The following is a 15,445-nucleotide window of genomic DNA, read 5'->3' as shown; positions in this document are numbered from 1 at the left end:
CCCTCCCTCCCTCTGTTCGCTCGCTCCCTCCCTCCCTCTGTTCGCTCGCTCCCTCCCTCCCTCTGTTCGCCGCTCCCTCCCTCCCTCTGTTCGCTCGCTCCCTCCCTCCCTCTGTTCGCTCGCTCCCTCCCTCCCTCTGTTCGCTCGCTCCCTCCCTCCCTCTGTTCGCTCGCTCCCTCCCTCCCTCTGTTCGCTCGCTCCCTCCCTCCCTCTGTTCGCTCGCTCCCTCCCTCCCTCTGTTCGCTCGCTCCCTCCCTCCCTCTTCGCTCGCTCCCTCCCTCCCTGTTCGCTCGCTCCCTCCCTCCCTGTTCGCTCCCTCCCTCCCTCCCTGTTCGCTCCCTCCCTCCCTCCCTGTTCGCTCCCTCCTCTCCCCTCTGTTCGCTCGCTCGCTCCCTCTGTTCGCTCGCTCGCTCCCTCTGTTCGCTCGCTCGCTCCCTCCCTCTGTTCGCCGCTCGCTCCCTCCTCTGTTCGCTCGCTCCCTCCCTCCCTCTGTTCGCTCGCTCCCTCCCTCCCTCTGTTCGCTCGCTCCCTCCCTCCCTCTGTTCGCTCCCTCCCTCTGTTCGCTCGCTCGCTCTCTTTCTCCCTCCCTCTGTTCGCTCGCTCTCTCCCTCCCTCTGTTCGCTCGCTCTCTCCCTCCCTCTGTTCGCTCGCTCTCTCCCTCCCTCTGCTCGCTCGCTCTCTCCCTCCCTCTGCTCGCTCGCTCTCTCCCTCCCTCTGCTCGCTCGCTCTCTCCCTCCTTCTGTTCGCTCGCTCGCTCTCTCCCTCTGTTCGCTCGCTCTCTCCCTCCCTCTGCTCCCTCGCTCGCTCTCTCCCTCCCTCTGCTCGCTCCCTCCCTCCCTCTGCTCGCTCGCTCCCTCCCTCCCTCTGCTCGCTCGCTCCCTCCCTCCCTCTGCTCGCTCGCTCCCTCCTCCCTCTGCTCGCTCCCTCCCTCCCTCCCTCTGCTCGCCGCTCCCTCCCTCCCTCTGCTCGCTCGCTCTCTCCCTCCCTCTGCTCGCTCGCTCTCTCCCTCTGCTCGCCGCTCTCTCCCTCCCTCTGCTCGCTCGCTCTCTCCCTCCCTCTGCTCGCTCGCTCTCTCCCTCCCTCTGCTCGCTCGCTCTCTCCCTCCCTCTGCTCGCCGCTCTCTCCCTCCCTCTGCTCGCTCGCTCTCTCCCTCCCTCTGCTCGCTCGCTCTCTCCTCCCTCTGCTCGCTCGCTCTCTCCCTCCCTCTGCTCGCTCTCTCCCTCCCTCTGCTCGCCGCTCTCTCCCTCCCTCTGCTCGCCGCTCTCTCCCTCCCTCTGCTCGCCGCTCTCCCTCCCTCTGCTCGCTCGCTCTCTCCCTCCCTCTGCTCGCTCGCTCTCTCCCTCCCTCTGCTCGCTCGCTCTCTCCCTCCCTCTGCTCTCTCCCTCCCTCTGCTCTCTCCCTCCCTCTGCTCGCTCCCTCCCTCCCTCTGTTCGCTCCCTCCCTCTGTTCGCTCGCTCTCTCCCTCCCTCTGTTCGCTCGCTCGCTCTCTTTCTCCCTCCCTCTGTTCGCTCTCTTTCTCCCTCCCTCTGTTCGCTCGCTCTCTCCCTCCCTCTGTTCGCTCGCTCTCTCCCTCCCTCTGCTCGCTCGCTCTCTCCCTCCCTCTGCTCGCTCGCTCTCTCCCTCCCTCTGCTCGCTCGCTCTCTCCCTCCTTCTGTTCGCTCGCTCGCTCGCTCTCTCCCTCTGTTCGCTCGCTCTCTCCCTCCCTCTGCTCCCTCGCTCGCTCTCTCCCTCCCTCTGCTCGCTCGCTCCCTCCCTCCCTCTGCTCGCTCGCTCGCTCCCTCCCTCCCTCTGCTCGCTCGCTCCCTCCCTCCCTCTGCTCGCTCGCTCCCTCCCTCCCTCTGCTCGCTCGCTCCCTCCCTCCCTCTGCTCGCTCGCTCTCTCCTCCCTCTGCTCGCTCGCTCTCTCCCTCCCTCTGCTCGCTCGCTCTCCCTCCCTCTGCTCGCGCTCGCTCTCTCCCTCCCTCTGCTCGCCGCTCTCTCCCTCCCTCTGCTCGCTCGCTCTCTCCCTCCCTCTGCTCGCTCGCTCTCTCCCTCCCTCTGCTCGCTCGCTCTCTCCCTCCCTCTGCTCGCTCGCTCTCTCCCTCCCTCTGCTCGCTCGCTCTCTCCTCCCTCTGCTCGCTCGCTTCTCTCCCTCCCTCTGCTCGCTCGCTCTCTCCCTCCCTCTGCTCGCTCGCTCTCTCCCTCCCTCTGCTCGCTCGCTCTCTCCCTCCCTCTGCTCGCTCGCTCTCTCCCTCCCTCTGCTCGCTCGCTCTCTCCCTCCCTCTGCTCGCTCGCTCTCTCCCTCCCTCTGCTCGCTCGCTCTCTCCCTCCCTCTGCTCGCCGCTCTCTCCCTCCCTCTGCTCGCCGCTCTCTCCCTCCCTCTGCTCGCTCGCTCTCCCTCCCTCTGCTCGCTCGCTCTCTCCCTCCCTCTGCTCGCCTCTCCCTCCCTCTGCTCGCTCTCTCCCTCCCTCTGCTCGCTCGCTCTCTCCCTCCCTCTGCTCGCTCGCTCTCTCCCTCCCTCTGCTCGCTCGCTCTCTCCCTCCCTCTGCTCGCTCGCTCTCTCCCTCCCTCTGCTCGCCGCTCTCTCCCTCCCTCTGCTCGCCGCTCTCCCTCCCTCTGCTCGCCGCTCTCTCCCTCCCTCTGCTCGCTCGCTCTCTCCCTCCCTCTGCTCGCCGCTCTCTCCCTCCCTCTGCTCGCTCGCTCTCTCCCTCCCTCTGCTCGCTCGCTCTCTCCCTCCCTCTGCTCGCCGCTCTCTCCCTCCCTCTGCTCGCTCGCTCCTCTCCCTCCCTCTGCTCGCTCTCCCTCCCTCCCTCCCTCTGCTCGCTCTCTCCTCCCTCCCTCCCTCTGCTCGCTCGCTCCCTCCCTCCCTCCCTCTGCTCGCCGCTCCCTCCCTCCCTCTGCTCGCTCGCTCCCTCCCTCCCTCTGCTCGCTCGCTCTCTCCCTCCCTCTGCTCGCTCGCTCTCTCCCTCCCTCTGCTCGCTCGCTCTCTCCCTCCCTCTGCTCGCTCGCTCTCCCTCCCTCTGCTCTCGCTCCTCTCCCCCTCTGCTCGCTCGCTCTCTCCCTCCCTCTGCTCGCTCGCTCTCTCCCTCCCTCTGCTCGCTCGCTCTCTCCCTCCCTCTGCTCGCTCGCTCTCTCTCTCCATCCCTCTGCTCGCTCGCTCTCTCTCTCCCTCCCTCTGCTCGCTCGCTCTCTCCCTCCCTCTGCTCGCTCGCTCTCTCCCTCCCTCTGCTCGCCGCTCTCTCCCTCCCTCTGCTCGCTCGCTCTCTCCCTCCCTCTGCTCGCCGCTCTCTCCCTCCCTCTGCTCGCTCTCTCCCTCCCTCCGCCTCCCTCCCTCCGCCTCTCTCCCTCCCTCTGCCTCTCTCCCTCCCTCTGCCTCTCTCCCTCCCTCTGCCTCTCTCCCTCCCTCTGCCTCTCTCCCTCCCTCTGCCTCTCTCCCTCCCTCTGCCTCTCTCCCTCCCTCTGCCTGTCTCCCTCCCTCTGCCTGTCTCCCTCCCTCTGCCTCTCTCCCTCCCTCTGCCTCTCTCCCTCCCTCTGCCTCTCTCCCTCTCTCACTCCCTCTGCCTCTCTCCCTCCCTCTGCCTCTCTCCCTCCCTCTGCCTCTGCCTCTGCCTCTCTGCCTCTGCCACTCTGCCTCTGCCACTCTGCCTCTCTGCCTCTCTGCCTCTCTGCCTCTGTCTCTCTCCCTCTGCCTCTCTGCCTCTCTCCCTCTGCCTCTGCCTCTCTGCCTCTCTGTCTCTCTGTCTCTCTCCCTCTGCCTCTCTGCCTCTCTGCCTCTCTCCCTCTGCCTCTCTCCCTCTGCCTCTCTCCCTCTGCCTCTCTCCCTCTGCCTCTCTCCCTCTGCCTCTCTCCCTCTCTGCCTCTGCCTCTCTGCCTCTGCCTCTCTCCCTCTGTCTCTCTGCCTCTCTCCCTCTGCCTCTCTCCCTCTGCCTCTCTCCCTCTGCCTCTCTCCCTCTGCCTCTCTGCCTCTCTCCCTCTCTCCCTCTGCCTCTCTCCCTCTGCCTCTCTCCCTCTGCCTCTCTCCCTCTGCCTCTCTCCCTCTGCCTCTCTGTCTCTCTGCCTCTCTGCCTCTCTGCCTCTCTGCCTCTCTGCCTCTCTCTCCCTCTGCCTCTCTCTCCCTCTGCCTCTCTCTCCCTCTGCCTCTCTCTCCCTCTGCCTCTCCCTCCCTCTGCCTCTCTCCCTCCCTCTGCCTGTCTCCCTCCCTCTGCCTGTCTCCCTCCCTCTGCCTGTCTCCCTCCCTCTGCCTGTCTCCCTCCCTCTGCCTGTCTCCCTCCCTCTGCCTCTCTCCCTCCCTCTGCCTCTCTCCCTCCCTCTGCCTCTCTCCCTCCCTCTGCCTCTCTCCCTCCCTCTGCCTCTCTCACTCCCTCTGCCTCTCTCCCTCCCTCTGCCTCTGCCTCTCTGCCTCTGCCACTCTGCCTCTGCCACTCTGCCTCTGACTCTCTGCCTCTCTGTCTCTCTGTCTCTCTCCCTCTGCCTCTCTGCCTCTCTGCCTCTCTCCCTCTGCCTCTCTCCCTCTGCCTCTCTCCCTCTGCCTCTCTCCCTCTGCCTCTCTCCCTCTGCCTCTCTCCCTCTCTGCCTCTGCCTCTCTGCCTCTGCCTCTCTCCCTCTGTCTCTCTGCCTCTCTCCCTCTGCCTCTCTCCCTCTGCCTCTCTGCCTCTCTCCCTCTCTCCCTCTGCCTCTCTCCCTCTGCCTCTCTCCCTCTGCCTCTCTCCCTCTGCCTCTCTCCCTCTGCCTCTCTCCCTCTGCCCTCTCCCTCTGCCTCTCTCTCTGCCTCTCTGCCTCTCTGCCTCTCTGCCTCTCTCTCCCTCTGCCTCTCTCTCCCTCTGCCTCTCTCTCCCTCTGCCTCTCTCTCCCTCTGCCTCTCTCTCCCTCTGCCTCTCTCTCCCTCTGCCTCTCTCTCCCTCTGTCTCTCTCTCCCTCTGTCTCCCTCCCTCCCTCTGTCTCTCTCTCTCCCTCTGTCTCTCTCTCCCTCTACCCCATTGCTCTCTTCACCGTGCTCATGGCTGCTTGATTTTTCCTCTCACTACCTTTTCCTCATCTTTCCTTTCCCCCCTACCTCTCTCCCCCCACTCATTCTCTCCCCCTGCTCCCTCTTGTTGCCCCCCCCCCCCCCCCCTCCCGAGTGCGGAGGCAAGACAGTGATTGATCCAGGGGGAGGGCTGTCTCTGGTGCGTTTATGAACATGAGGCTGCCGTTCCTCATAGATTTTTAAATTAGTGGCAGCTTTGCCCCAAAGATGCGTTATTGACTGATGAAATAGAAGCTGAGCTCTAAACACTCACTCTTTCCCCAGAGTTTTCCCCAGTCTGGTAATTGAAAAAGTGTGAAGAGTGTGTGCGTGCACGTTTGTGCTCGCTGTATTCCTGTTTGCCTGGGCTGGAGAAAAATGAACGCTACTTGTTGGACTCGGGACTCAATTGAAGTATTAAGTACATCTTCATACCTTTTTTTTTATGTGATTAAAAATGGTTTGCTTAAAAAGGTTGTGAAAGCATATCCTCACAGTGTGTTCTATGAGGGCCATATTAAAGTGCACCAGACATGAGAAACAGGGCCATTGCACCTCCCGTTTGTGTTGACAGCGCCCAGTCTAACACAGTCCTTAGCCTGTCTGTTGTCACACTGCTCACCTTGGTTGTCATTGCTCTCATCTTGGTACTGACCTCTTGTGGTAAGGGATCACAATTGCAATGTTCAAGCCTGCTTTTCCCAGTGGTGTTTTCCAATGACAGACACCTCTGTTGGTTTAGGACACGTCTTTCCTTAAAGAAAAGACTGGACAGATCTCAACAAATGTATCACATTGTACAATGAGCAATAATGTTGAAAATCCATAGAACAAAGAGATGCCTTTATGACTTTTTTTTGACTAGTTCCAGAAATGATGTATAAATTGGCTACGTGACTGTCAATGTGATATTCTATCAGATTGCGCTCAAAAGTATCTCGTGCTCAAGTAAATCTACAAACTAGACTATACGACTAAAGAAAACTCACCCTCTCCTCCCTCTCCCTCAGGCCTGGACATGGCCATCTTCTGTCTGCTGTGCGGGAAGCGCTTCCAGACACAGCCGGCGCTGCAGCAGCACATGGAGGTCCACGCCGGCGTGCGCAGCTACATCTGCAGCGAGTGCAATCGCACCTTCCCCAGCCACACCGCTCTCAAACGCCACCTGCGCTCGCACACAGGTCAGTGGCAGTGTCAGAATAGCGTTTAGTAGCAGCCACGTCAAGTCCCCATCTCCCCTCGAGCACTAGGGGACACACCTATAGGCCACTCCTGTTCCCCTGCAATAAACAAGTCAACTCCATCTCCTTCTCTGACTGCCCTACTAACACATGACACCGTCACAACATGGCGGAACGATTGTGAGAAGGTTGGTCAAGACGTTACCTTGTGCAATAATCACGTGTCCATCCAACCGTGTTATGCGAGTAAAGTCACGCCGTTTGAAAAGGAAAAGGACAGCTGTTACGGAAACAGGAAGTGGCGGTACAATTTCACTAATGTCAACAGACAATTTGTTTGTTCGACATGGTGGGGAGCTTTTTGTGTCAAATTAATTCTGCAGCGATTGTGGTGGAAATGCTTTTATGTGAAAATATTGATCAAATATGAATGGAACCATATTACTTCAGGTTTTTCTATTTGGTCAATTAAAAGTTATAGGACAAAGTGCTTTTTGTCCGCAACAAGTCTGTTTGGTGTGAAAATTGCATTTTTTAAAAACATCTGTTTTAATATTTGCATGAAAATCTGTCAAATTGGATGGAAACCTAGCTGTTGTTGTGATGTTGGGGAAGGTAAAAATTAGACTTTTACGATGTGACAAGATAATTTGGCTATGTTGTGGCAACCAATTATGTCAAGTAGGGCACCATATATCCCAAACCAGGTGAAAGCAAGCCATAGACTTGCTAACAACTTACAGGGAAAAGGTTGACAATACAATCCCCTCAGGTCAACAGCTGTAAAGGGATCCATATTTCTTATGAAGGCGTGATGAGCTGTCCCGTTAACAGACATGGGTGACAGTATATTTGACAAGTGGCGATGGCTCAGTAGCCCAAAAGAAAGAAGAACCCAATGCAGTACTATCAGTCTAGAGATGCAGGTTGGCATTTATTGGGATGACTCATGTACTGGAGGCTGCTCTGTAGGGCAGTCACTAGCTGGCACTGCCACAGGCATAAAATATTATTTTAAACCTAACCCTTACCTTAACTTTAACCACCCTGCTAACTTTATACCTAACCTTATATTAAGAAATCTAATCTAAATTTGGTTTAATTAATTTTTACGATATAGGCATTTTTGAGTTTGCTGTGGCCGATCTAGTGGAAATCGCTCAGGCCTGGCGCCGGTACAGGATTCATCCCAATAAACGTCAACCTGTGTAGAGCCTGCAGGGCAACAGCACGTGTCGCACGGCATCATGTTCATGGGTCTGGCTGCGGAACATTGTTTCCTATTTAGGCCCATCTAACCCACTTCAAGTCTTCTTCCTAGAAGGAATCATGTTATCCCGGCTCAAAAAGACAGTTAGTGTTTCTACTTCCTAGTAGGCTAGTATACTATTGGCATGGCTGAGTGAACAAACAGGGTGATCTGGTCATTTGGTGAATGAATATATGCCATGATCAAACAGAGCTGCTATTTACCTCACGGCTGGTTTGTTGGTGAGGAAAGGCCATGTTAATACTATATGTTGTGATAGGACAAGGCTGGAGAGCGAAAGAGCCTGATGGATGAGGTGATTCAGGGAGAAGCCCCTTTACCTTGACAGAATATGAGAACATGGAAATGAATCCCATTTCGCTTGCAAAGGATGAACGGTCTCTCTCGCATCCCTTTTCTCTCTCTCTGCGACCTTAAATAACAGTCTCACTGTCAGAGCTGATCTAGCTCACAGTCTCACGGATAAATAATTGAAATGAATGCGGCGAGATGAGCGCAGCCGGCCTATTTACAAGCCGAGGCGCTGCATTTTAGCGCGAGTGACAAGACGGGGCGGTCCTGTATACTGTACCCGTGTGTCTGCTACTCTGCTTTCACTGCAAACATCGAGAGAGGACACGCGGACGGTCCCCACGCACGACTTGCTGAAATGTCATCCCAATCCCCATCTCGGCAGCAGCAGCCAGACACGGGCAGTGAGGCAGCAGCGTCTCGCTGCTTTGAACCTGATCCTCCGTAGGCGTGTATTAAATTACAATGAGCCAGTCGCAAGCACCCGTTTAATATTATGTGGGGGCCTTTGTCAAGGGATTAAAAAGTCGGCAAGACGCATAGTCATGGCGCCAGAAATAAGTCCTAATTTCCAGAAAAAGGAAATAACTGGCAATTCTTAAATATATTTGCCCTTTGATGATATAATAATCTTGCTCATGTTTCTGTGTGTACTACGCAGTAGTAGGTTACTTGTTGTAAGAGCGCAATAGTCAAGCAGTCCATCTGTTGGTTGCCCTTTTCCAACAAGACCATGGTCATCTCCCTCATGTCTTCTGCCATCTACCTCACAGCTGCAAGCACAACAGCTAGAGCGAGGACAATATACACAGTATTAGCATGCTTGATACAGAGGTTGTTTCGGGAAAACGGATTGCTTTAGAAAGCAGCTTCGCTGATGTCACCTACTGTTTTGACATTGATTCAGTACTGAGGACAGAGAGAGGCAACCGATTTAACGATGCTTATTACAGTGAGTGTATCAATCTCCCAATGATTTATTTCCTGGAGAAGGGTAGACTAACCCCACAGTCTCTCTCTCCCTCCCTATTTCCCTCTCACTTCTTCCTTTTTGTCTCTCTTCATCTGTCCCTCCCCATTTTCATTCTCTTTGATCGGCTGTCTATCCCTCTCCCTCTTACTTCACCTCTCTCCCTCCATCTCACTGTCCCTGAAACACACACACACTGTTGTACAATGGGGGCTCATAATGATGGCAGTCATGGCAGCCTCCTCTGTCCTTCCTCACTCCCTCCATCCTCCCTCCCCTCCGTGCTTGCAGACGCGTGCTGCGGCCCAGGCCCTCGTTAATATTCCGTTGTTGCGCAGCGGCCGCTTGTTTTTAAACTAGGGGCCCATTTGCAGCAGGGTGTTTTGTGTTTGCAGCTGTTTGATAGTGCCAGGCTAGAGAGGGAGAAGGAGAGGGAGAGATGGCCCTGGCAGTGACAGAGCCCCCTGATTTACAGCCGCTTATCGCATAATGAACCTGCCCTCGCCAGGGCCTGGGGAGAGGGGGGCTAGGCAGCAGGTGTCGAGGCAGCAGGTACACTGTCCGCGCCAGCACCCCCAGGGGGCATGGAAACGCAGGTGGCAGTGCCCGGGGTACCCAAGGGTCCACTCCCATACCACGGTTCTGCCTCGGTGTGCTGGGTCCTCATCTGTGCCCCCTCGCTGTCATTAGACCCCAGGCATTGTGTCTTCGATCCCAACAGGCATTGAAAGAGAGCGAGAGAGACTTCTGATTTACGATGCTGCATCTCCAGTGCCTGGGAGCTAATGGATTCCTGACAAAATGAAGTCCTGCCTGGCAGTTGGATTGCACAACACAATGTGATTATGGCAGTTGGATTGCACAACACAATGTGATTATGGCAGTTGGATTGCACAACACAATGTGATTATGGCAGTTGGATTGCACAACACAATGTGATTATGGCATTTGGATTGCACAACACAATGTGATTATGGCATTTGGATTGCACAACACAATGTGATTATGGCAGTTGGATTGCACAACACAATGTGATTATGGCAGTTGGATTGCACAACACAATGTGATTATGGCAGTTGGATTGCACAACACAATGTGATTATGGCAGTTGGATTGCACAACACAATGTGATTATGGCAGTTGGATTGCACAACACAATGTGATTATGGCAGTTGGATTGCACAACACAATGTGATTATGGCAGTTGGATTGCACAACACAATGTGATTATGGCAGTTGGATTGCACAACACAATGTGATTATGGCATTTGGATTGCACAACACAATGTGATTATGGCAGTTGGATTGCACAACACAATGTGATTATGGCAGTTGGATTGCACAACACAATGTGATTATGGCAGTTGGATTGCACAACACAATGTGATTATGGCAGTTGGATTGCACAACACAATGTGATTATGGCAGTTGGATTGCACAACACAATGTGATTATGGCAGTTGGATTGCACAACACAATGTGATTATGGCAGTTGGATTGCACAACACAATGTGATTATGGCAGTTGGATTGCACAACACAATGTGATTATGGCAGTTGGATTGCACAACACAATGTGATTATGGCAGTTGGATTGCACAACACAATGTGATTATGGCAGTTGGATTGCACAACACAATGTGATTATGGCAGTTGGATTGCACAACACAATGTGATTATGGCAGTTGGATTGCACAACACAATGTGATTATGGCAGTTGGATTGCACAACACAATGTGATTATGGCAGTTGGATTGCACAACACAATGTGATTATGGCAGTTGGATTGCACAACACAATGTGATTATGGCAGTTGGATTGCACAACACAATGTGATTATGGCAGTTGGATTGCACAACACAATGTGATTATGGCAGTTGGATTGCACAACACAATGTGATTATGGCAGTTGGATTGCACAACACAATGTGATTATGGCAGTTGGATTGCACAACACAATGTGATTATGGCAGTTGGATTGCACAACACAATGTGATTATGGCAGTTGGATTGCACAACACAATGTGATTATGGCAGTTGGATTGCACAACACAATGTGATTATGGCAGTTGGATTGCACAACACAATGTGATTATGGCAGTTGGATTGCACAACACAATGTGATTATGGCAGTTGGATTGCACAACACAATGTGATTATGGCAGTTGGATTGCACAACACAATGTGATTATGGCAGTTGGATTGCACAACACAATGTGATTATGGCAGTTGGATTGCACAACACAATGTGATTATGGCAGTTGGATTGCACAACACAATGTGATTATGGCAGTTGGATTGCACAACACAATGTGATTATGGCAGTTGGATTGCACAACACAATGTGATTATGGCAGTTGGATTGCACAACACAATGTGATTATGGCAGTTGGATTGCACAACACAATGTGATTATGGCAGTTGGATTGCACAACACAATGTGATTATGGCAGTTGGATTGCACAACACAATGTGATTATGGCAGTTGGATTGCACAACACAATGTGATTATGGCATTTGGATTGCACAACACAATGTGATTATGACAGTTGGATTGCACAACACAATGTGGTTATGGCTCTTTTTTTTTCATGTCAAACATTGCCTTTTTTCATAGGGAAGCAATAAAGTCCGCTCCCCTGCTAATAAGAATGACATTTTGAAGTGTTAGTTATATATGTAGTGTATGACTTATAACACATTGCCTATGTGCATTTGAAGGTACATAACCTTCCGTAGTCTGTGCACTGAGCATTAGCATGTTCTCCTCCGGATTGGTCTGGTTGGGGCTCAGCCTGCTTCTAATTAAAGGCAGGTGAATCTCAGCTCCATTATTATTCCTGTAGCGTCGCACGGGCCCCGCCGCGCTCTGTGATGGATTGTGATCTCTGCAGCAACTGAAACGCTAGAAAGAGCACAATGTCTTACAGCGGGAGCCACTGATAACTTCATGCAGACAAATAAAGACTGTCACTTTTATAGATTTTTACCCTCCCCCTTCTCTCTTCATCCCTCCACTCTTGATTCTCCCTCTTTCTCTCTATATCTCTCACTTTTTCGCTGTCTTTTTTGTCACTGCCCTCCCTTTCAAAATTATCCCCTCAACCCAAAGGCCAAACTCTCCGGGCGTCACCCCCCCCCCCCCCCCCAACAGCCGCCGCGTGCAAAAGTGAATAGCATTTAGGGGTGCGTCTCCAATGAAAATACGTGCTGGAGGAAATTGACATTGTCTCTTAACGGGGGTGATGGGTGCCAGAGCATGACAGTACATAACGAGAAATGCAATTTATTCCTAGGCACGGTGCCGCTCGGACAGCCAGATAATGAAACGCGTAGGTCATTGGCGATGACTTAAACCTTCAGCGGCTGAGTGAAATGCATTAAATATCAAGAACATTACACGCCTGGCAGCGTGGCGCATCTGTAGTGGGGAGCGAATGATGTATGGGAGGCTGCTAGTCAGACACAGGAAAGCAATTAGTAGCCGAGCGCTGGAGAGAGCCCCCGCATATCATAATATCCCTGATTATTGACATCTGAATACCAATTACACGAGTGGCACCAGGGTGGCAAGGGTACAGTATTCTAATATGACCTACACAAAGAGAACTTGAGAGTGGACTGGAAAAAAGAGGGGTGCTATCTCGTTAGTGTTAATAAGAATGTTTGAGTTCTGCCGCTGATAGCTCAGTGTGATTGTGAAGCTATGCTAGCCTTTGTCACGTGATTCGTCTTCGCATTGAATAGAAAACCAATTGTACTTTTCTTATTTCTGTATGGCCATTGGCATATTTGTCTATTTTTTTTTTTTGCATTTACATGTTATGTCTATTTGCAGCCATAACACAAAGATATGAGAGGACTCCAATGAGTTTTCCCTTGTCCCCCGTGTTCAGCAGGTGACCATCCATATGAGTGGACTCCAATGAGTTTTCCCTTGTCCCCCGTGTTCAGCAGGTGACCACCCATATGAGAGGACTCCAATGAGTTTTCCCTTGTCCCCCGTGTTCAGCAGGTGACCACCCATATGAGAGGACTCCAATGAGTTTTCCCTTGTCCCCCGTGTTCAGCAGGTGACCACCCATATGAGTGGACTCCAATGAGTTTTCCCTTGTCCCCCGTGTTCAGCAGGTGACCATCCATATGAGTGCGAGTTCTGCGGGAGCTGCTTCCGTGACGAGAGCACTCTGAAGGGCCACAAGCGCATCCACACCGGGGAAAAGCCCTACGAATGTAACGGCTGTGGGAAGAAGTTCAGCCTCAAGCACCAGCTGGAGACCCACTACCGTGTGCACACAGGTACTGTATGCATTGTTAGGTTCACAATGGACAGGAAAGTCCACTCCATTACACTGGAAATATGCCAATAGAATGTCAGCTTCCTAACACGGATAAAAATGTCAGCTCTGTTGCAGTGGGAAAATGTCAGCTATGATACACAGGAGAGCTTTCAACGAATAGAGTTAGTGTACTACACTAATAGTTTCTACCAGTAGTTCCCACTGGACACTAAGTCAAGACACTAGAGATCCGCCTCGGCTCCATAACGGATTGAGTTCAGTGCTGTAACACAGAAGGAGGGGAAGTGTATGTAAAATTGGCAATCTAATGTAATGTGTTCGATAGTGTTATACTGGGTATTAAGAAGGGCTGGGATCAGTGTGTGTAGTAGAATGCGTACTGTAGATTGCTACAAGGCATACTATAAGCAGACTGTTTTCATTAATGATTCCAAGGGCCAGTAAACAGAACCTTGGTGAGGATCCTCAAAATTGACACCAGGCCTTTACAGCTCCATAAAGGTGTCAACCAGGTGTCAGTCAGTCTCAGGGACTTGTCACTCTTGTGTTGGCTGCATTTACATCCCCAAACATTAGGATTAAGGACATGTGCTGTTACTCTGGATTACTCAGGTTGCCTCGATGGGGGCACACACACACACACACACACACACACACCACCTAGCCTCCGAGGGCTGCTGTTGAGCCAAGGCTTTACCCGCTCCAACCCCCCACCAAAACTCACCCCCGTCTTCCATTCAATAAGCCAGCTGTTAAGCCGCGCTATCAAGGCAGCCTGTCAAATAATTGGCTTTTTCTCTCCCACCCCCCTTTCCCCTTTTGTGGGGGCCAGGGGCCTTCTTTTGCGGTGAGCCGGAGCGCACTGGAGATAACAAGAGCTAGTGACAAGCTCACAGTCAAAGGCCACCGCTCACAAAAGGGAGCCGCTTGATGAATCATCGACATTGGCAACCTCCCACCCTCCTTCCCCCTTCCCGAGTCCCACCTGTCAATTGCAGATCAATACCAAGCCTCATTTGCAATTCATTATTGCCCGGTTATCTGAGGCGACCCTGTTTACAGTGTGGTTATTGTCAACACTGCTGACGTGTGAGGCCTCTGCAGGCAGCACGCCCCGTACTGACAGTCTTCTTGGCGTGGCTATTTGCATAGGCGGGTAAACACAACCTTGACCCCCTTTTCCTACGGGGGTCAGGTCCAATGCGTCGAAAAAAAGAAAACTGTAAGAGTAGATGCAACGAACACACACCAGAGCGATATCCATCGGCAGCCAGCGACAAGAGGCCTCTCTCGCTGTAACGTGGCACGAGCGTTGGCACCGTTCACGGCCCGATCACATGCGACACCTCATTTCAAATGCCGTTGGTAAAGGTCGGCATTTACATGTCTAATTTGCGCCTGTCGGATTGAGCGCTGGGGATTATTCCTCGCCATCACTCTAGTCATCTGCACATTTCGGAGTTCTGGTCCTGAATATCACAGCTCAGGAATGTAGAGGTTTTGGAACCGCCGAGAATCAAATGTCATCAAATTGAAGTTTGTGATTTGGTGTTTAAAAATGGGCATAGGTCCTTTTTGTAATTGAAGTGTTAGCCATTTAGATGTGACAAAATGTACATCTGTATAATTTAATGCAGGGGTTTGGTTTGTAAAGCACATTATAGGGGCAGTTGAGAGATTGATTTTAAAGCCATTTCTGCACAGCGCCACTATATGAAATACCATTATCTACGATGACATACACTTTTCAATTTGGTCGTGGGGATTTTATAGACATGATAGTCATTGCTAATTGAGACCACTAGACGTTTTTATCTTCCTGCTAGCAAAAGTGTAGGGAGCTCTAAAAGAAAGTTGATACTTCAAGTCTGCCTTGTAAATGTATTCTAAACAGTATACCCCCCTTTGCCCTCAGAACAGCCTCAATTCGTTGGGACCTGGACTCTACAAGGTGTCGAAAGCGTTCCACAGGGATATTGGCCCATGTTGACTCCAATGCTTCCCACAGTTGTGTCAAGTTGGCTGGATGTCCTTTGGGTGGTGGACCATTATTGATACACATGGAAAACTGTTGTGCGTGAAAAACCCAGCAGCGTTGCAGTTCTTGGCAGACTCAAACTGGTGCGCCTGGCACCTACAGTACTACCATATCCCGTTAAAAAGCTCGATTTTTGTCTTGCCCATTCACCCTCTGAATTGCACACATACACAATCCATGTCTCAAAAATCCTATTTTAATGTGTCCTCCCCTTCATCTACACTGATTGAGGTGGATTTAACAAGTGACATCAATAAGGGATCATAGCTTTCACCTGGATTCACCTGGTCAGTCTGTCATAGATAAAGCAGGTGTTCTTAATGTTTTGTTCACTCAGTGTACAACGTCATATAGAGTTCCCTTCCTCAGCCTGACGTTGTTCTTGTTGTTGTTGTCGTTGTTGTCGTCACCC

At 52.6% G+C, this 15,445-nt stretch overlaps 1 protein-coding gene across 5 annotated transcripts in view; it reads left to right on the top strand.

The window, feature by feature from the left end:
- Positions 1-15,445, top strand: part of LOC135548712 (zinc finger and BTB domain-containing protein 16-A-like) — a 155,003-nt gene that overhangs the window by 131,125 nt on the left and 8,433 nt on the right. For 2 of the 5 annotated variants that reach the window (XM_064978570.1, XM_064978567.1), the window contains exons 5-6: positions 5,994-6,164; positions 12,823-12,993. In XM_064978570.1, the coding sequence (XP_064834642.1) occupies positions 5,994-6,164; positions 12,823-12,993 (342 nt within the window). Of the gene's footprint in view, positions 1-5,993; positions 6,165-12,590; positions 12,671-12,822; positions 12,994-14,910 lie in introns of those variants that run through there. The other 3 variants (XM_064978569.1, XM_064978568.1, XM_064978571.1) reach the window with 3 other exon arrangements.

Source organism: Oncorhynchus masou, chromosome 11 (genome assembly GCF_036934945.1).
Source record: "Oncorhynchus masou masou isolate Uvic2021 chromosome 11, UVic_Omas_1.1, whole genome shotgun sequence".
In the NCBI taxonomy this organism is placed as follows: domain Eukaryota; kingdom Metazoa; phylum Chordata; class Actinopteri; order Salmoniformes; family Salmonidae; genus Oncorhynchus; species Oncorhynchus masou.
This window is presented reverse-complemented; position numbering and strand designations above follow the sequence as displayed.